Below are 21,702 nucleotides of genomic sequence, written 5' to 3'. Positions count from 1 at the left end.
CTAATTCTCTAATTTTAGCTGCTTTGAAGTATCAGAATAGAATCCCCCAGCAAGCAGCACTGGGCATGAGAGACGGCACTTTGGGGGTTGAGGTCTCCCATATAAGTGGGATCATGCAGTGTTTGTCCTTCTGTGACTGGCTTACTTGACAGAATGGGCTCCAGATTCATCTCTCTATCTCTATATCACAATTTCTTTATCCATTCATCAGCTGATGGCCATCTAGGTGGTTCCCCTCTCTTGCCGATTGCGAACGGAGCTATAGTTAACAGGGGAGGGCAGATCTCATGACTCATTAGCACGAGTAGAATTAGGAAGAGGAACAAGACCTGGAGAACCTCCCTGTGCTGGCGGCAGCCAGGACAAGCCGGAGGACTCCAGGCCCTGCCATCTTTGTGGGTGTCCAGGGGAACCCCAACAAGACCCGTCCTGGCTCATGACGTGGGTGGGGGCAAACATCGCCTCTGGTTTTGATTAGAAAGCCCCCACCTTCCTGCGAATGCGTTCATTTCACTCAGTCTTAAAACAAAAACAGCTAACATTTATTACGGCTTATTATATGTCAGACACACTTCCAAAGACATCAATTAACTCCTGTCTTTCTTATGAAAACTATACGGTAGGAGCAGTTTTATCCCTGTCCGCAAGGAAACTGAGGCACGTAAACATTAGGCGACTCACCCAAAGTCGCGGCTGCGATGTACGGATTTATTCTTCTTTTCATCAGAAAAGTGTTTCTAGCTTAAAACTACCTTCTAAAATCTAAAAAACAAACACCTGAGTACAGAAAGATTTCTTTCGTTAATGAAAACTTCTACAGTAATAAAAGACATTGTTTATTTCTAAAAGCAGGGCCCTACAGGAAAACTTTTCTTAATAAAGCTTGTGGTAAAGAGCAGCAGTAAAAATACTTACCTGCAAAAATAATTCTATGTACCATTAAATCTGAAAATTAAAAAAAATAATTTGTCCCTGGAGAGTCGTAGTAAGCATTGAATTATGCCTCTCTCGTTTTCAGCGCCAGTTGCTGGGGTATTCTATTCTAATGACACTTCAAAGCAGCTAAAATTAGAGAATTAGCATAAAGCCAGGTCCTAAAGGGCTATTTGGAGCCCAGGGTTTATTACTTTTAGTCATTCAATAGTAAACATTTAACGAGTACCTGCTCTTTGCCAGGGGTATCTCCGGTTGCTGGAGAATAAATATAAATAAAACTCATCTCTACCCTCAAATAATTCGGAGTTCTAATGTGATAAAGACATACCATCGCACTGAAGAGGAAAGGGCAAAGGTCCAGGGACATGCGAGGTCAGACTTGCCTGGAGAAGCTCCGGGAGGTCAGCGAGCAGGGCCGACGGCTGCTGCGTCATGAAGTTCAGACAGAGAAACTGAGGCCTGGAGAGGTTCAGAAATGACCCAAAGGGATGTAAATCACAGGTTCAGGACCCGGAATTGGAAGCCAAGTCTTCGAACACTTCATCCAGTGCTCGTTCCTCTGTACCAGTGTGGAGCCAAACCTCCAGTATAGCAGGCTACCAACTCACTCTCACATGGCAGATGGTTCCAAGGTGCTCCAGGCTAATGTCAACCGTGGGAATGTTTGGACTCTGACCATCATGGGGGAGTTGGCCACTGATTACAGTGGCTTCAAGGTGACGCTTAGAGCAGGAGTCCCCGAAGCGTGGTTCCTGGACCAGCGGCAACAGCCTTGCTCGGGAACTTGGTAGAAACGCCAGTTCCCCAGCCCCACCCCAGACCTGCTGAATTGGGAACACCTGGTGCGGGGCTGGGCGAGCTGCTTGAACAAGTTCTACAGGTGATACTGATGGAGCTGAAGTTTGAGAACCACCACCTTAGAGAAGTTTAGGAACACTTACTTTCACGCTTGTGTGCTTGTGGACCAGTTGTCCAAATGTGGTAGCTACAATTCACGCATTTGATTAGCAGCGGGGATGAGGGTCTTGCTTCCGCGGCCGGTGGGTGGAAAACATCGCATTACCAGGTTGCTTGTTAGAACCGCAGAATCTCAGGCTGCCCCAGACCTCCTAAATCAGAATCTGTATTTTACCAAATGCTCTGGTGATTCATATGCACTTTGAAGCTGGAGAAGTGGTGGACTAGATAACATTCATTTCCAAGGTTCAGGTTGTATAATTCTGTGAATTTTCATGTGGCCAGAAATCAGATTGTATTTAAAGGTTTTAAAAAATACAGCTTTCCTCCCACCCCCTGGAATTGTTTCATCACTGTGGTAATACATAAAGAAAGCCCTTGGCATTTCAGTTCAATTAAGAAAAAAAAGACATTGATTTGGTGCTTGCTGTGAGCCCTGTATTGTTCTCAGCACCAGGAATACAAATGTGAATAAGATGCAAGTACTTCTCTAAACAGAACAGATTAAAAAACATAGCCCAAAAACCTAATACCGTGGAAACAAGGCAGTAATAGAAGCATTAACAAGACACAGGGAGGTTGGAAGAGGAAGTATTGCTCTTGAGTGGGACTGGGGGTGCAATCATGGAGGGCTGTGTGAGGAGGTGACCTCTGCGGTGCGACATGAAAATTGAATAGGACTTCATTAGTCAGACAAAGCAGAGGAAAGACTTCAAGGTGAAGAGCTATTTACCTTGGAAAATGTGGCTTAAAACTGTAATTACAAATTCAAGAAGTATTTATCAAAAATCGGTCATTATTATCTTATTCCTGGGTTGCCTTAGGCACTCATGACCACCGCTCTGACTTCTGCTCTAGATTCTCAGAGGCAGATAAAAATGTCTTTCTGGATTTAGTTATTCTCTCCATTATGCTTTTTCATTTAAGATATATTCAAGTGTGATTTAGTGATATTTTTACATGATTAAATGTTATAATTATAATGTCTCATTTCATATCCATTTGCCTTTAACAGTATGAATATTGTGTAATAGAAAAATAATTCTAAAATATAGAGTAATCCTTCACTTCTAACAACATGAATGGGTGACATATACCAGCTTGGTTTCAAAATAAAATTTTTTTCTTTTCAAACTGCAATTTACTCCCAGGAATGTAATTCTTATTTAATGAACCTGAAAGTAAAATGGTGGTTTCACCTCTTCGCACACTAGAGAATGCCATTTACATATATTGTTCAGTTTCCCCTGAACCCCCTCAGCTGGGTGGTCATAAAAGAGATCACCTTAATGGAAATTAACCATGGCTTGGCTGCTCTTGTGCCCACCTAGTAATGTAAGCCTTCTCTTTCCTGTTAATGTCTCATCCAGTTCTTTCTGGGAGTTCTTGATGGCATCTCACGGAAGTTCACCAACAGTTCGGACCAGAACGTGTGGCATCTGCCATGTTCTTCTGCCTCATTTCATCTTTCTTGTGATCTGCTCCCCATAAGCTAGGGGAGAGCACCTCAGCCTTTCCCCGTGTGACATCACAATGGAATCTGTGGTGTCATGGCTAAGGGTGTTCCCTCCAGGGAGTCCCAAGTGACCCAGAGGCAGAATGTATATAACTTTGATGTCATACAAATCACCACCCCCAATCTGTCCATCCTTCACCAGCTAAGCCTCAAAATATGCTGCTTGTCCCTCAGGATCTGATCAGAGATCTGATGCTGAGGAAACTGTCTACATCCATGGAGAAAAGTAAGAGTGGACTCCTACGTGACTTTATATAGAAAAAAGTGGATTTCAGGTGGATTAAAAACTAAATATGAATGGTGAAACTACAAAGCAAATAGAAGAGAATGTGGAAGAATACATTTTTCATGAAGAATTGAGGAAGGACTTTTAAACAAAACCCTCAAGGCATAATCGGAGAATGCAAATTAAAACAATAAAGAAATATAAATCCACCAAATAGGCAAAGTCAGAAAGCTGGATAACGCACACTGGCGGTGGGGTACATGAATCAATGCCCTGTGGGTGTGTGGACTGGTGCCGCCATCCTGGTCACACACATCCCTTGTGTCTCTCTGTGTGGGTGTGAGTTGCTGTTGTTACAGAGGGGGATGTATGATGATATTCCTCTCAGCTTTGTTTGCAGAAGAAAGTTGAAGGTCACTGGGTGTCCATCACTGGGGATCAGCAAAGGTGATGGATTACGCTATGGAATATTCTACAGCAATCAGAAACCAGGCTCTGACCAAGGAGGGACACAAAGCAACATGGGGCAGATCTTTCAATCACAATAATATGAAAATAAAGATAAAGATAATAATTAGAGTGAGGGCTAAAGTACAGTACCATTTATATTGTCATGATACAAGCAAAAGGACACTACATATTTCTTCAAACTTTCTAGAAGATGTGTTATTCAGATAAAGGGCCTCCTGAATTGATCATTTAATTTCTTCCATTCCCTTCCTTCCCCCTTCCCTTCCCTCGCTCATCCCTTGGCCTATTTCATTTACTCAGGCTGTGTCTATAAATGTGTCCATATGCACCCACTACCAACATTTTTCTACACGGTAGTCATGCTACCGCCAAGAGAACAAAACAACTTATATAAGGGTTTTACATGAGCTGAGACACTCGAGAGTACTTCTGGGTCCTTTGGTTTGAGTCAGTGTTGGGGAGTACATAACTTATTGCTGAGAAAGCAATCTCTTTCATTTCTCTCTCTCGCATTTCTATCTGTCTCTGTCTCTCCATCACTCTCATCTCTAGCTCTCCGTGTCTCGGCTTGTCGCTCTCTCCCTGAGAAATCAGCCAGCCTGCTTTGGTAGCCTGCTTAGAGAACCTCCGATACTCAGGAACCAAGAGAAACTGGAGAACGTAGATTCAGAACATCTCGACCTGCTGCTTGGATTTTCTGTGCTCTTGCCGTGGATCATTGGAACAGCCCAGGCGGGAATCAGTATCCAGGAAAGGTGAAGACCACGTGTCTATTTCTCAATTCTAAACTTGAGCATACAGCCTGAGGGACATCGCAACGCATATGCACAAAGAGACGGGTACCAGAATGTTCATTGCAGCAGTGTTTTTAATAGCAAAAAAAATTGTAAACAACCTAAATGTCCATTAACAGCAGAATCTAAATTCTCATAAGCAATAGACTACTGTAAAGCAATGAAGAGAAGTGAATAAAAGCTCTATCTCTTAAAAGGCATAGATCTCGTAAAACTAACGTTGAATAACAAACACAAAGTGTGGAAGGATATGTACAGTATGATACCATTTACATAAAGTTTAAAAACATGCCAAACAGTAGTACACATTTTTAAGGACATGTAATTCTGTGGCTAATATATGAAGAATTGCACGGGACGGATACAAAAGCCAAAGCAGGCTTGCTGATAGCTGAGCAAGGAGAGACACATGGGACTGGGGAAGGTTACTCAGTCTTCCAACTCTGTCTCTGATGTTTCTGTCTTTGCAATAATGACCCCAAGCCATAGGGCGAGCTGCTAGGGTCCGACCAATCTGGGAGGCAGGCACGCAGGAAGTGACTGCAGAACACTGTAGATAATAAATGCGTGCTTCCGATGCGTCACACAACAGTCACAATATAAACCAGAGCGTGCTAAAGTAGAGACTCCAGGTTTCCCGCACGTGGAGCTGTGCACACCTAGATCGTGGCCAGGGCAGCAACTCTGCTCTTCGCCCATGACCTCTACATGGTCCACTGCCCACATTGTAACCAAATCAGAAAAATGTCCAACCAGCGCTCTGCAGTGCATTAAAAAGAATTTTATGAAAACCATGTAGCCGATATCGTTACATAAATATCTGTGAGTGGTTTGCTCTGTTCACTGAATACTAGATGACAACTATAGAGAAAGCTCAGAGGAGAAAACAGAAATGACAAGGAAGACAACTGAGAACTGAAGAAATGCATGAGCTCTCAGAAGGAAACGATGCAGCAAATGCCAAGCAGAATGAATCAAAGGAAATTCCAGACCTAGACACAACCTTGTGAAATTCACACTGGGAGCAAACAGATCTTCTAGGCGATGGGGGCGTGGCGGGCTATCCTCTAAAGGAATAATAATAACACTTAGCAAACGAACATAAAAAGATGATGGGGCAGTGACATCCATCCAAGGAAAGTAATTTTGAACCTGGAATCCCATATGCAGCCAAATGATCAATTAAGCAAAAGGGAAAAGCAAAGGTATTTTCAGATACGTGAGATTCAACAAGATTACATTCTGCGTAATCTTTATGGGAAAACTCCTCGAGGCAGTACTGGATACAGAAAACCGTGGAGGGAAGGGAAGTCCTAGGATGGTATTCAATAAACGCAGGTTTATACTAGAAAGGAAGTCAAACGGCTCCAGCAGGGTGGCATGTCTCCAGGAAGAGCCGATTCCATGGACTAGATAACACGAGTGAGATGCTGGAGTGTGTTAAGGCTGGAGTCTAGTTCCCTTCTTGACACTGGTTTGGTTGGGGGACTCAGTTAACCAATAGAAAGTTACTGAGGTGACTTTCCAGATTAGGTGATAAGAATTGCAGCTTCTGCCTGGTTCTCTTGGGACCCTCGCTCTTGAGATGCTCCATCTTGGACACCTGCCACCATGTAAGAGGTGCTATCTTGAGACGGCTATGCTATGAGAGAAGCCCACGCCTCATGGAGAGGGTCCCAAGTAAGACTCTGCTTGACAGCCTCCGCTGAGCTCCCAGCCAGTGCTGGCCACATAAGACGTCATCTCCAAGCCCTGTCAAGCCCTGGGTGACTCTGGTCTCAGTCACTGCCAGAAGGCAACTTCATGAGACACTGCAAGTGAGAATCGTGCAGCTGAGCCCGTCCCCAGACCCAGGAGAGATGCTCATAGTTCTTTAAGCGCCTACATTTTGGGATTTTTTTTTAATGCAGTGAGAGATATTCAGAACAGCGCAGTTTAGTTTTATCAGTAAGAAAAAAGGAAAACCTATAGAAACTTCAGGAAGAAAAAATTTTAAAAACCTAGAAAGGAAATATAAAGGAATCTAAATATGGCACGATTTTGAAAAATCAATGCTGTGTAAGAAAAGAGTCTATTTTATTTTGAGGCATTGAACATTCTTGCACATAACTTGGGAGCCGTGATACTGAGGGTGTATAAAGGGAATCAGCACAATAATAATCATAATACAAACGCTGATCATTGGCTTGCAGGTTGCACATCCAGCCTAAGTCAGAGCAAGAATGACTTCATTTTAATTAGAGAAATGAAAACGTTATCAACCTTGACTAGGAGGAAACAGTAAGACAAACTTGCCCTTTTAAGAAGGAGGGACCCGCTCTAGAGAAAGGGGCTCTGTGAAGCAGTCACACTGAACTTTCATTAGGCAAATGTAGGGCAGAAAATTAGCTTGCTCTGGCGTATTTATAAATATTCTGGCTGCTACAGAACTTCTCCAGGTTGAATGCAATTCAAGTGGTGTTCTGTGTACTTTCTCTTATGAAACTTCTTTCCCTGGGATCTCCTCTCTTTTGGAAATCTTAATCATAGCCTCTCTGTGTGTATTTCAATATTTAAACACGTTTGAAGGAATTTCAGGTTCAGTCACAAGACAAGGTTTAGTAGAGTCATGCTTCTTAAATTATAACTGCGGTTAATCATTTAACACGGTGATTTTCAAACTCGAGCAGGAATTACAATCATCTGGCGGCTTGTTAAATCAGCTCGGTGGACTCCACCCCCAGAGTGTGAGTCAGCAGGTCTGGGTGGAGCCCAGGACTCTGCACCCCTATTTCCCAGTGGGTGGTTCTCCTGCCGCTGCGGGTTTCAGGGGCTACACTTTGAGAACCACCAATTTAAGATATAACGAATGCACAGTAGACTATCTTCCTTCCCTCCTTCCAGGTATAGGGTTCTTGGCTTCACCCTCCGGAAAAGCTCTGGATAACGCCATGGTTTCTGCAAAAGCAATTGACGATGGTGTTTTTCCAGGCTGCAGCAGTTAACAAAATGTTGATCCCTAAACACTGTAAACGTTGCTTTTAATAACAGTGTAAATGATGTCAGTGTGACGGTACTGATGGCCTAAGGCAGGAGGAAGGAGTGAAGGAGTGGTGAGGTGGAAAGAAAGACAGGCTGGGGGAATAATTAGCATCAGTCCACACAGATAAGGAGTCAACAGAGAGTGTCTAAAGACGACTGAACAAGAAGCAGAGACGTAGCTGTAACACTTAGAGTTAAATAGATAACAAAGACTGGCGCACGGTAATAATAGCCCAGTCAGACACTGGTTGTGGGTGAGGAAGAGAAGGTGAGGGGTAACAGAAATAAGTGAATTCCTTCTCTTTCAACGGGTAATTGGTAGACATCGTCCAAAGTTGGTAAGTCAAGAAACTGTATTATCTAGAATTAAGGAGAAAACCACTAGGAAACCTAAGTCCAGAAACTGGTGAAATGGGTTGTCTCCTGGAACTGGGACCTAGGGGTTGGGAGTTTGGGATGGGAGATGTTTGCTTTTTGTTCTAAGTTCCTTGGTGGAATTTAACATTTTTTAAAAATCCATGCTGTATGTATTTGATTCAAAACAATCAAGCTTACACTTGAAACGCTGTGAATCAACTATACTTCAATTTAAAAAAAACTAAAAAAAATCAAGCTATCTATTTGGCTAAATGTTGATGAACCAAATTGCAATTCCTGAGTTCAAATCTCAGTTCTGACTAGCAACCATGATTCTGGGCAAGCTATTATTTGGAGTCTCCAACCTCAATTTTCTTCCTTAAAAAGGCGATAATACCGCAAGAGGTACAAACTATTAAGTATAAAATAAGCTACAAGAATGTATTGTACAACATGGGGAATGTAGCAAAAAAAAAAAAGTAAAAGTAAAAAAGGGATAAGAATAATTTCTCATAGATTGTTCTAGGAAATAGATGCAGTTATTATGCATGAAAGTCATTTAGCACAGTACCTGGTACATTTGCCTGAATAAACCTTAGGTATTATTATTATTGATGTCATTATAATCATACCGGAAACAGACTGGAAACAGAATTTGCAGTACTGAGGGACAGAGGCAGACTGGAGGCAGAAAAGACAAATCTGGTCCGTGCATGTATCTCTGGGTGATGGGACACTACATTTATTTACATCACAGGCATGTGCACGCGCGCGCGCGTGTGTGTGTGTGTGTGAGTGTGTGGGTGGGTGTGTTTGCCTTCTCACACCTTTCTCAGAAATCTAGGGAGCATGAAAGGAGTACTTCAGTAAAGTCTGACTCAACAATATAGCTTTACATAGCTTTGGAAAATAAAGGGAGAGAATAAAGGGTCACAGAAGCTAATGAGCCCTTTTCCATATTCATCTCCGCCGGACCCGCACGGAGGAAGCAGCATCCTCCTAGGGTTCTCTAGCCAGGAGTGTCAGGTGGGGGCACGGCGGGCGGCTCCACTCGGGGAAAGCCACCTGGGGCTGACTCATCTCCCCTCCCATAAGGAGTTGGTCCTGCTGGTTCAAGTTCAGCATCTTTAATAACTCATCTGCCAGTTGAATTATTCGATCTAACCTGACCTCGAAGTCATACTTGACTCTAAAATGAGTGTAATGGAGAAAAGTCATGTTGCCACAGAAAGCTCACCTATGAACTTACCGAAATCCTGACCCGCACAGGTTAGTACATTATAGTTATTGGAGTTTCCAGCCCCAGAGAAACTGGGCATATTAACATAGAGATATATCTAAAGGATGGGCCAGGGCCAGGCAGAGAAGGCAAAGGCTGTCCACGTGGCCTTTGATGACTTATATCAGAGCTGTGGGTCCTGAAAGCCTTTCAAGTTTGTATTTCAAGTGTCTATACTAATTTTTCTGTTCAGAGGAATAGGTGATCTGTTGAGTTAGTCGCTGAAGGAAGAGCCTTAGAGAGCATGGCTGACAGACCCCAAGGCAGTCCCCATGATTCCTGTCCCTTTTGAGTGTGCAACAAGCTTCTAACCAACAGAATATGGCAGCAGTGAAGTAAATTTGGAGATGTAGTTAAGGTCCCAAATCAATTAATTCTGAGTTAGTCAAAAGAGCGTTTATCCTGGGTGGACCTGACGCAACCACGAGGGCAGAGATTGTCTCTGCAGGCCTGGTGAAATAAGCAGCCGTGTTGGAGATAGCCCCGTGGCAAGGAGCTGTGGGCAGCCTCTATGACCGGAGGGCAGCCTCCGGTCTCCAGCCAGCAAAACAGCAGGAATAATGGCCAGTCCTCTAGCTGCGAGAAAACGAATTATTCTAACAATCTGAATGAGCTTGGAAACAGTCGCCCCCAGCTCAGCCTTCAGACAAGGATGCGGTCCAGCCGAAACCTTGACTGCAACCTTTTGAGACCCTGAGCAGAAGACCAGTTAGGCTGTACCCAGACTCCTGAACTCCAGAAAATGTGAGATAATTTGTGTTATTGTAAGCCACTAAGTTTGTATTAATTTGTTCCACAGCAATAGAAAACTAATACAGGAAGTTGGGGTGGGGGTGTCAGGGAAGATAAAGGGGAAAGAAGATCTAGGGTGGAAAAAATGGGTAGTGGAGACTAAATTTAAAATGGCTTTCATCAAACTCTGAGCTCACGTCTTCCTCTGTTCCTTTCTACTCTGTGTATACTTTCAGCTGCGGAATGGATTGGGCCACATCTGCTTGGACTTGGGATCAGGCCTGGAAGCCAAGCAAGAAGGAAGTTGGGCCCAAAAACTGGTGGAAAGATGGGGAAAAGCAGAAGAAAGTCCCAGCTTTCCTTTTGGGCTGAGGGCTGGTGTGCATCAGACTGCATTTTCAGACACATTTTAGGGAACAGACTGCATATGCTGGCTGTTAGGTCAGTATTTGACACAACGCTTCCTATATGCCAGTGCACTTGTTAATGATCACAAACGAATCTGTAGTCAGAATTCCCAGCAGGTTTTCAGATCTTGGGGAAGAAGTAGTTATCCCTGCAAATCACACCATCCAAGGCATCCAAAAGCTAAGGACAAGTGAGCGTTGCTTGAGCTTCACTGTGTGTTGGCGTTGTTCAGGGGCACTGGGGCATCTTTTTACTTAGGGCTTACCTGGGGCTGAGGACAGGATTCGGGCCAGAATTCGTGGTCTAGTGAGGGACAGTCTTTATCTGCTACTATTTCCATTACGTACATCGTTTAAATGTCTTGAGCAGGGTCAGTGTGAAATGGGTGTCATGTGTGTTAACTGATCAGAGTTAGCTCCTTCCCCCAACTCTGGACAAATCTTCCTCAGCAGCCTATGAACTTCCCTCTTAGAATTTACTGCAATCTGTCACTATTCTGTTTACTTTTTACTTTTTTTGTCTGCTTGCCTACTAGAGCTTCCTTGTCCAATATGGTAGCCACTAGCCACAGGTGGGTGTTTACATTTAAATTAATTAAATTATATACAGTTAAAAATTCAGTTGCCACATTGAAAGTACTTAAGAGCCACATATGGCTATTTGCTACTATATTGTGCGTCAAAGATTTAGAAAATTTCCATTATTGCAGAAAGTTCTATTGGAAGAGTGCTAAATGCTACCCCTTTGGCCATTTTCACCACTGGCTTCAGACCCTTTACAGGCAGCCCTCATTCTGCATGGCTGTGATATATGTGAATTTCCATTAACATGGTTTAGCTAAAACACCATTTCCCCAACAATGTGGTTTAAACTTCAGTTATCATGGTATGTTAACTATGAATAATTGCATAAGGTACAAATTTGGCTACTAGCTCTTTAATCCCAGGATCACTATGTAAGTTAAAAAAAAGTGCATGATGATCAGTGACCAATCATATCAGTTCTTTCAAAGTCTGCCAGGGATTGGTCACTTAGCATCTGCTAGTCCGTTCATGCACAGACAGCAAAGTGATGAAGCCATATAACATTTTATAAAAATGGATGACTGAGAGGGAACTGGCCAACGAAGATGAAAGTGTAGCAAAGAAATAAAAAGTGGTTACTCCGGAAGTGAAATTACAACCAAATGTAAAGGAGTAATAGTAGTAGGTGAGTGTGGGCATGTTATTGCTGCCCTCACTGTAGAGTGTAGATATATGGGCTGGAGGAACGCAGTGAGGGCAAACTTAATGATTCCTGTGAGGACTCCCAAATGTTTGGAAGAGGCAAGGAATCACCCGAACATAGCTGACATGCTCTTTTGTTTGTTTCAAAAACAGTTAATGCAATTATGAATGGTGATCATCGGTCAAAGAGAACAAACTTCTCCATTGTCAAATTAAGAGTAGTCCAGGAGGAAGAAATTAAAGTGACAGCCTGAGTAGCTCAGAAATAACATTCAGAGAATAAGTAACATTTAGAAATATAGAAAAGAGGAATATAAATGAAGATTGTCTTTCCTCGGACTAATCATAATGAAAGGTGAAATTCATAGCAAAAGGAATCGATCCATTGTACTGTTGTTGTAGCTGGCTGTTTCAATATTGTCAGTCTTTCTTTTCTGCGATACGTTTTTAGTGATTAGACTAATTTCAGCTGGGCCTAGAGGTCCGTGTTAATTTCAATGTCTAAGGCAATTGCATTAGTTGTTGTATTTTAATATAAGCCTAATGCTGTGGGGGTGGTTCTTCTAAACACCCTATCTTTCCATGTCAATCATATCCCTCCAGCCAATCCAATTAATAAAATATGGTGGAACTGAGACTAAGTAGAAGGGCAAATATGCTCAGACTAACTCTCTGAGGCAAAAGTGAAACTCATAAACCCATACAATAACAATAACATCAGTATAGATATAGAAAAGTTTAAAGAAGATGCCCTAAATTGCTGACGACTGTCTCTGGGGGTTGGGTCTACAGGAATTGTCACATTCTTCATCACTTATTTCTGTAATATTTATTTGGTAATATTAGGGAATTATTAATATTTAAAAGTGTGAAAATGGCATTACGATTATGTTTGAAAGTTCTTATCTATAGGAAGCACTTACTGAACTATTCATGGATGAAATGCTATGATGTATGGGATTTGCTTCTACATATAGTGCGGAAGGAGGTGCAGAGAAAGAGAAAGTAAGACTGGACATGAATTGGTGTGTGACGAGTACATAGTGATCCATTACATGATTGCGTCTACTTTTGTATATGTTTGAAGATTTGTAATAAAGGATTAATAAAAATGACAGGTGATACACCTGAAAAAATAGGCTGGGGACTAAATATAAAGGACTCAGGTAGAAGGAAGTTTCATTCTCTACTTCAGTGGTCTCCAACCTTTAGTGAGTGCAGCCTTACCTGCGACAATATTATTGCACACGTGCACCCAGCATATGCTTATTAATTAATTGATTTATTTAAAATGCTGTACATATACCACTGTACTCTTAGGCCATTATAAAACATACAGAAACATAAAAAAAGGCTAGATAAAAATAAACACAAGTATCGTTCTAGTATGTTCTTCCTACACTTTAGTGGACCAGGGCCCCACTTAGGAGCGGCACATTGAGTGACTGGGGGACTCTTGAGGTTTCCTAAGCAGTAAAGAGTTTGTTTACAAGAAACAGAAATTTATTGGAGCACCCAAAGGTAATGGGAGATTGGTTAGAAAGACCCAGAGCTATTGCACTGAGGCCTCTTGAAGAATTGAAATGGACCGGGGCGATGGTGTAACCGAACATGTGATTGACACAAGGATCATCGCTTCCTTGTATCCATCCTTTTACACATTGGCAATACACTATTGTATTCTGCAGAGAGTCAGGATACAATATGCATATAAAACCAACAGCCCCCACATATTATCTTGGGCAACATATTTAACGCAATGCTTATGATGATAATGATATCTAACATTGAGCACTTACTCTCTACCAGGCATTGTGGTAAGAACTTTACAGGCATCATTTTACTTAAAACTCATGACAATCCTATGGAAATAGATCTTATTACTGACTTCCATTTTACTATGAGGAAATTGAAACAGAAAAATGGGTTAGCTTTCCCAAGATGAAAGGGCTAGAAAATGGCAGAGTCCAAATTTAAATCAAGAAGTTTCTGACCCCAAGCCCCATGTCCTTAACTACTAAACCATATGCCTCCATTGGGAATTAACGGTAGTGTCCACACCATAAGATCATTGTGATGATTAAACGAGATAATATATGTGATATGTTTAGCACATTGTCTGACATACAACACACATCCTATTAATATGTATTTGAGTATACAGAATATTTACCAAAAATTTCCACAGTAAACACCATTAATATTTCTATCAAACACCAATATTTATAATTGTAATCAAATAATGTTTTATTATTTAAACATTATAATAACACATGTCTAAACTCCTTTTGTTTGCTACCACCTATAAATAAGTGTGGCTTTTGTCACTGAATCTCTATGGAACGACTGACAAGAGAGAGACAGCAACTGGGGTCCTGTGTTTATGCCTACAAAAAAGGAAATATTTGCACTGGGTGCACTCCTGTTGTATTTTAAGAAGTCACCTACATAACTAGGAGTGTGGGTAGCTTGAGCACTAAGTGAGCCATGAAGTACATATGTACATATCAACTGTATTTTACAATCGCAGAGTGTGCATCCTTTTGCTTTGACCCAAAGATACATTTTTAGAGAGACGATGATTCTAAAAACATCTTTGCATTCCATCAGGTGCACTTAAAGTGGTCAAATTTACCACTTTTTTTTTCAACCTTCATATTTCTATCAGCCAATCCAGATGAGAACACTTCACAAATATTTTATTGTTTATTTGAGTATGGCTTCCATATTACAGTAGCTCTCTCTCCCTGATTTTCTGGAACATTCCAGATTTGAAATTTTGTCCCACTGTTTGGCCGTAATTCCAAATTTGGTTGGAAGCATTGGCCCCTGTAGAGGAGGTGATGCACAAAGCTCTATGTTGAGAGCTGTGACCTGCAACGTGACTCACGGCCTGGGGTGCAGTCTGCTTTACGTCGACTGGATCTGCCTTTACTTTTGAGGATCATTAAATGTTCCTTTTCGTCATTTTGCAAATACTGTACTAAATGTTCTGTCACTCTTAGGGAATTCTACGTTTCATGGTTGAATTGGAGGGCAGGGAGATGATGTCTTTGGTTTATGTATTTTGACCTTGAGTCAAAGCAGATCTCTCTTTTCATCAAATAATTTAATTTTGGTATTATTAATTTCTTTCATTTTATGTAATTAGATAGTCTACAGCTAGACATTACCCGGGAACCTGCCCATCATTCCCTCTGTTCTTCTATTTGGGAAGTATTTGAATTCTAGAAACACCATGAAGAGCATTTGTGTTGACACAATAGAATCCACTCCCACCCCATTTCTAGCCCAAATGGCATAAGCCAATTTGAAATATGTAAGATTCTTGGAAAAAAGCATCAGATAACAAAACACTATGAGCAAAAATTAATTTATTATATATTCTCTAATAATTCATAATAGCTTTTTGAATTTTAAATGTCTTTTTGCTATTTCCAATGCTTAAAAATTATAATTTTAAAACATAAGTACTGTTTTATATACATTGTGATTTTTCTTTTCTTTTCTTTTCTTTTTTTTTACTTCTAAATATGAATGATATGGTCTCCAAGTATCCACTTGGAAGGAAAGGGGATAGGATTCATTGTTTTGCTCCAACACAGTAGAATTTAAAATTTCACATCATATAGCTGGAGTTTCGACTATATGAAAAATAGCCAAATGTCATCACTTTCTTCTATATTTCTTCTACATGTATATATATGTATTATATAAACAGAATACATCTGGATTAGTACATTTCAACTTTTCATCAATGTGACTTTTATCTCCTATTTCATATAAAATAACAAAATATACAGAGAGAAGAAAGGAGACATCTGTTCATCGTACACATAAAGTAAATAAAAGTTCATGTATGGCTTTGCAAAGGTAGATTATGACGTGACTTTCATACTTTATTTATTTAAAAGCATCTTGAGAGAACGTGTTAGTGTGCTTACGAGAGCGGCCATGGTGGTTGAATGTCGCATCGAGAGTCCAACATTGGGATCCCCAGTGGTCTTTCCAGTGGCTGCCTCGGCAGCTTTCAGGAGACAGATGTAGTTAATGACCACTTCATCAATCTTCGCTACAATTTCCTGCCGCTGTGTTTCTGAGTTCACGACTTTAACTAATCGCATGCAGGCTTCTGTTAGGCAACAGAGCACTTGAAAGCTGGAAGTCATAGCTAGGAGCATCTCCTCTGGACTTTTCTCGGCCATTGCCATTTTCCTACAGGCACTTCCCAACTGTCTGGACTCAATGGATAACAGTTGCTTGTACTGAGAAAGTGTAAGGTCATACGCTTCAGGGTGTGACTCCTCTTTCTTCCCCTTGGTTGCCCTGACAAGGCAAAGAAGCTCATTGGCATCATTCTGGGCTGCAAGGAACCCATCGGGCATTGCATATGTGCTCTCCTTTAGGGCATTTATTCTTGCAATCTGGGCATCAAAAGCCAGGGTGCTGAAGTCCACATCATCTGGGCCACTCAAGTCTTCTGCCCAGACCTTCAGCACGGAACCTCTGGACAGCTCCCCTCCTTGCTTCTGAATCCCAACAGCCAGGGGTGGGCTGCTTGGTTCTGGCATGGCTTGAGTCATGTGGGGTCGAAAGAGGCAAGAGACTCGGCGGGTGGCCTCTCCCTCCTCTTCATCCTCATCGCCATCTTCATCCTGCCCTCGGTTCAGGAAGCAGTAGCTGAAAGGTCCCCGGCATCTCCAATTGCTGCTTTCCAGCTTCCGCAAGGGCAATGTCCTATACAGCTTTGAGTCTTTGTGAGCCACCGCGGACCTTTTGTGAACCTTCCCCTCAGAACTAAAGTGCATCGAGCTTTGGGAAAAACTTTTGGTGAGCTTCTTCCCTAGGGGGAGTTCTGCTCGCCTTTCTGAACTGGCCTCCTGTGCTTCTGTGGTACCTGGACACTTTAAGCTGACTGCACCCTTGCTTCTCTCTCGGAAGGTCTCCAGACTTACAGATCCCGAGAGGATACTGCTGCTACGTCTCAGAGCTCTCTGGCTGGGGGGTGTCCTGAGGCTCCCCCCTCTCAGATCCAGTGGCCGCCAGCTCACAGCCTCTCCGTATGCCTGGTTTGCTTGGGAAAAATCATTAGGGTCTTGATTTGGAGTTGGCACCTTTGATTCCAAGTGAATGTTTGATGGTAGCAGGGTGGGATCAGCTTCAGGATGTTGAGACCAAGCTGAAGGCATGCCTCCTCGTCTCTCCTTCCCAGGCTCTGTCAAAGCTACACTAGGGGTAGTAGAAAAACAGAGAGAATCATTAAGCACCTCACGGGTGATCATTTTCTATGTAATGTCAACCTCTATGTGATGCCTGTCATTTCCCAAGGACGTATTCTAGAAGGGCAGCCGTGTGTCAGAGTCAACCTGATTTCCAAAGACTGCTTCCTGAAATCTTTTAATAGATTTCAATTTTAATAGATTTCAAGAAATACTGGAATCTGTTATTTCTTACTGATTCATTTGGCATTGTCTAGAAATCACAAACATTTTTAGGAAAGACAATGGAATTTCGTGAATTGCTTTGTTCCCAATATTCACCTATTAAAGCTTAGATACATAATTAGAAAACACACATCCTACATGTAGATTATGCGAACATTTATTATGACGTTTAAGTTTCATTTCAAAGAGTTAGGTTAATCCTGGCATCCATTACCTTCTAATAAAAGAAGTGGCCGGACTTAACTAATGCAAATTAACTATATTCACTTTTTTAAGAGGACCCCATGAGGACTGCCTGGTACAGGGTTTGAAGCTGAGACCTGGGGAAAGCCCCAGAAAAGTTGTCATGTCAAGAAAATAATCTCTGTCTCACAAAACTTTTGTGAGAAGCAAGAGTTAAGTTGGGCGAAAGCTCTTTGTAAACTGCAAAGGATTAAACAGTGTGCTTCAATTAGTTTAGAGGTTAAGATGCGAGTTGGGTGATGAGTTAAGTAACATTCGTAGATGGGTTTCTCAAAGCAGGTGAAGCCATTGGTGGGTTTTGATCATCTTAAAAGGGCAGGAATGGAAATTAACCAACGTAAGACCTCACTAATCTCTACTGACCTCTGTGGAGAAGACACGACTGAGGATATCATTTGAAGGAAAGCATGAAAGAACGCCTGCTTTTGCCACACGACAGCTGACCAAGTGGATCGGGAGAGGGACAGGTGCCCGGCGGGTGGCAGAAGGGGGAGGGGGGCACAGAAGGCGGCTGTGTTCGTGTTTCTACCTGTGTCTGTATTTTACTATTTTGGGGAAAATAACACAGCTCATCGTGCACACCCCCCAAACCCTCCTGATACTGAGGTATGGCAGCCACTTCAGAATATTCATCTGGGACAGTCTTACAGAGTAAGGAGGGCTCTCTTAAGTATTGATGAGGGGCAAATAATCTTCCCAAATCCCTCCAATTTCCCAGACCCCCTGCTCTGTCATCCTTCCTTGCCTCTCAAAAATGAAATGGCAAAATTAGAAATTCGATGTCTTGAGAAGGAAATCAAACTTCCGTGAGTCTAAGCAATACTATCTTGTAACTAAAAGCCCTAGTAGGCACTGCTAAAAGTCTACATTTAGAATTTAGGGAAAAAATATTGCTCCATCAAATTCTAAGAGCAAGGCAGAGCAGGGTTCTGGAGAGCACACGCCATTTCCGCTACTGCTCCAGATCTAGAAACTTCAGTATTTATTCAACACTGGGGGATCCATGACTGACACTTAACCTGGACACAGTTCCGCAGCCTTTGGAAAAATTCTAACTTTTACTTTTCTTCCAGACTTTCTATTTTTAGGTTTGTTGTGAATCTGCTTTATGTGCTCCTGGCCTATAATGCAAAGGGCTAAATCTGTCATTGCTGTACCTGTGGTTTCCTTAATCTTGGGGAGTCGATGACATCCATCTCTCAAAGTGCCAAACAGGGGTTCGGCATTGATGGCTGTGTGCAGAGTGGGCACTGTCATCCGCGGACACATCCCTTCTGTCTGTGGGTGTAAATCCTTAAAGGTGGCTCCGTGGCTGGGAAGCCCAGGGGCTCTCTCCTCCGCAGGGAGGTAACTCACGCCTTTCCCCGAAGTCTCAGGTATCAGGTGCTTCCCCATGGAGGGGCAGAGGGGGGACTCCACCGGCGTGGGACAGGTGCTGCCGCTGCTGCCCGTGCCACAGCCCGCGTCCACTGAGGAGCCTTGAGAGCTCTGTAGAGAAAAATGGCCCTCGCTTTGCAACGACGACATCCGCTTGGCCAAGTGGTAGTCACAGAGGCGGCCCACGCACTCTTCCGCCTCAGGGAGCTTGGAAGGATGCTCACAGCTCAACGGGGTCGCATCCTCCGGGTTATCTAAGTCTTTGGCTGAAGACACACAGGTCACGTCAGTTAAGAAGTGGTCCCGTTGGCCAAGTCCTGACACCTCAATGGCTTCTCCATCGGGAGCCCCGTCATCCTTGCCTTCGGCCTCCCTGGTCCCTACACCAGAAGCTCTCGGAAAGGTTATTCCTGTTGTTGTTTCCAGTCCACCTTTTTCAGCCACCACCCCCTCGGTGGCCACATACCATCTTTGGCTGTCCTTACGAAAGGCAGTTCTCTCCAAGTTAAAAGTGCTTAGGTGTGGACTCTCCCTTGAAGACACAGTACCAAACTTCCCTTTGGCGTCCTCCTCCGCCTCAGCTGTTTTGGTCCCCTGCTGTTTCTTCCCTGGTATGTTCCCATTAAGGGGTGCCTTCCCCTCCCCATCGGCCGGCTGGCTTTTCCTTTTGCTGGTGCAGGAATACGCCATTGACCCAATGTGCAGTTTGCCAAAATAGTCCGTGACCGACTTGGTCTCCATGGTTTCGGGCTCCATCTCCATGGGGTCTGAGTGAAGTAGCTGCTTGGAAGGCACAACTTTGGGCGGGAGCTCAGTCACTGGACGGGCGGCCAGGGCGTGGGAGGACTTCGGGGGCAAGCCCCCAGCTTTGGAGGTGGGGAACTCTGTCTGCTCTTCTGCAAGGGGGTGGTAGCCTTCGTGAGTGGCCAAGAACATGCGGGAGAGGTTTTCTGACTGCTTCTGGGCCGTGGCCAGTTCCGAGCTCTCAGTCATTTCTGAAGAGTTAGTTTCATTGCCCGAGTCTGAGGAAGACTCGGGACTGTAAGCCCGCAAGATGGCTACACCTGCAGGCCGTAAAAAACAAGAACCGGTTAATGGTCGCATCAGAGGCACTAGGAGACACGTAAGAAAACAGGACTCATTATTATGGGAAAAAAAAAAACAAGTTTTTTCCTTTTCAGTAAGGACTCTGAGTTTATTGCACAGTTGTTCCAGAAATGGGGAGGTGGGGGAAGGCGCCACGTGTTAAAAACAACAACAACAACAATAACAACAACAACAACAACAAAGGGAACCACATATACAAAAACCCGGAGGGCAGTTTCAGCACATTTACGAAAGGGGCCATGCGTGAAATGAAGGACACTGCGGAACAGGACTCCACGGGCAAATGGATGAAATGACATGGCTATCAGTGAATAAACGTAACAATCGTGAAAGGACCTGAATTGTCACTGGTCTGCTGTTCTTCTGACACGGACAGCGCTTCTAGAGCGTCCAGCGTGGCGACGACGGTGTTATCCAGGCCCTTGTCACACTTGCCCTCGGTGCTGGTGGGCACAGCGTCGATGAGGGACACGGGGATCTCGTCATTTTGCAGGCTGCTGCCCGGCTCCTTGTCCTCGGCGAAGGGAGCGGCCTGGCTCTGAGCGTCCTCCTCGTCGGAGCTATCTCGGAAGCCGGGTGGGGGGGCGGCGATAGCCATGTTCAAGGAGCGCAGCAGGAAGTCATCCTCATTGTCGTCCCCTTCGGGAGGGGGCAGGGATGTGAGGTCAATGATGTCGTCGCTTGACCCAGACAGGCTGAGGATGGCTGGCTGGTTCATGTCTCCCACCACGAGGTCCTCCTCGCAGCTCACCTCGTCCTCGTCCTCTGCGTCATCGGTGTTCTCCGCGTAACAGATGTCGTGCAGGAGGGGCTCGGCTATGCCCTCGGTGGCCTCGAAACCCTTCACGTCGCCGATGTTGGCATACACGGAATTGGCCACGAACTGGATGCTCTCGGGGTCTGGAGTGAGGTCCAGGTTCTTCATGTTGTTGGCGCTGCCGATGTAGAGACTCCGCTGCTTCTCCAGCAGTTCTGGACTCTCGTCCAATAGCCTTTCATAGCCGAGGGGCGGCGGGGTGATACCATCATCCAGGGCGAGATCTCCAAAAATAAAGGACACTTTAGCTCCTCTTGGAGACTCCTGTGCTTTCTTTAGAGGTTCTGGTCCTGAGAGGGTCAACATGGACCGCTGAGCTAGGCTCCTGTAGTCTGCCTCGCACGGCGCTTCTCCCGGCTGGGTCAGCTGCTGGCTGAGTTCGTCTGAGTTATAGGCATTGTCTATATACAAGTGCCGGTGGTGGTCCTTTGGACACAAGGTGCCATCCGTAATCTCAACTGTCTTCTGTTTGGAATCTATGTATGTTATCTGGGCTTCTGGCTCCCCTTCGCCAATGAAAGTGGTCATTTGGGGAATACAGTTCCAATCTGGGCCAAGGAGGTTATGCTTTCCTTTATTTTCAGTTCCTAAAGGGAAAGAGTGATGCAAAGACAAATTACTCCCCTATCTGGTTTCTGGGGGGGCCTCGTCTCTGTTTCTCAATTTAATGGTTTGGAGCATCACTTTTGTAAATACGGTTATTATTCAGTTTTCCAAACATGGTAGCAGTCGATTTAGGCTTCGGGTGTAAGGATTTCTTGGTTAGGAGAATCGATACTGCATAAAATCGA

At 43.7% G+C, this 21,702-nt stretch overlaps 1 protein-coding gene across 5 annotated transcripts in view; it reads right to left on the bottom strand.

Moving 5' to 3' along the window:
• Nucleotides 1–14,988: 14,988 nt before the first annotated feature.
• FRMPD4 (FERM and PDZ domain containing 4) overlaps nt 14,989–21,702 on the bottom strand; it is a 486,480-nt gene continuing 479,766 nt past the window's right edge. For 4 of the 5 annotated variants that reach the window (XM_032475991.1, XM_032475990.1, XM_032475989.1 and 1 more), the window contains 3 exons: nt 20,431–21,498; nt 18,768–20,051; nt 17,016–17,152 (listed from right to left, as the gene is read on the bottom strand). In XM_032475991.1, the coding sequence (XP_032331882.1) occupies nt 17,148–17,152; nt 18,768–20,051; nt 20,431–21,498 (2,357 nt within the window). In that variant the 3' untranslated portion in view covers nt 17,016–17,147. Of the gene's footprint in view, nt 17,153–18,767; nt 20,052–20,430; nt 21,499–21,702 lie in introns of all 5 variants that reach the window. The other variant, XM_032475993.1, reaches the window with a different exon arrangement.

This window comes from Camelus ferus, chromosome X (genome assembly GCF_009834535.1).
Source record: "Camelus ferus isolate YT-003-E chromosome X, BCGSAC_Cfer_1.0, whole genome shotgun sequence".
Taxonomy (NCBI): domain Eukaryota; kingdom Metazoa; phylum Chordata; class Mammalia; order Artiodactyla; family Camelidae; genus Camelus; species Camelus ferus.
This window is presented reverse-complemented; position numbering and strand designations above follow the sequence as displayed.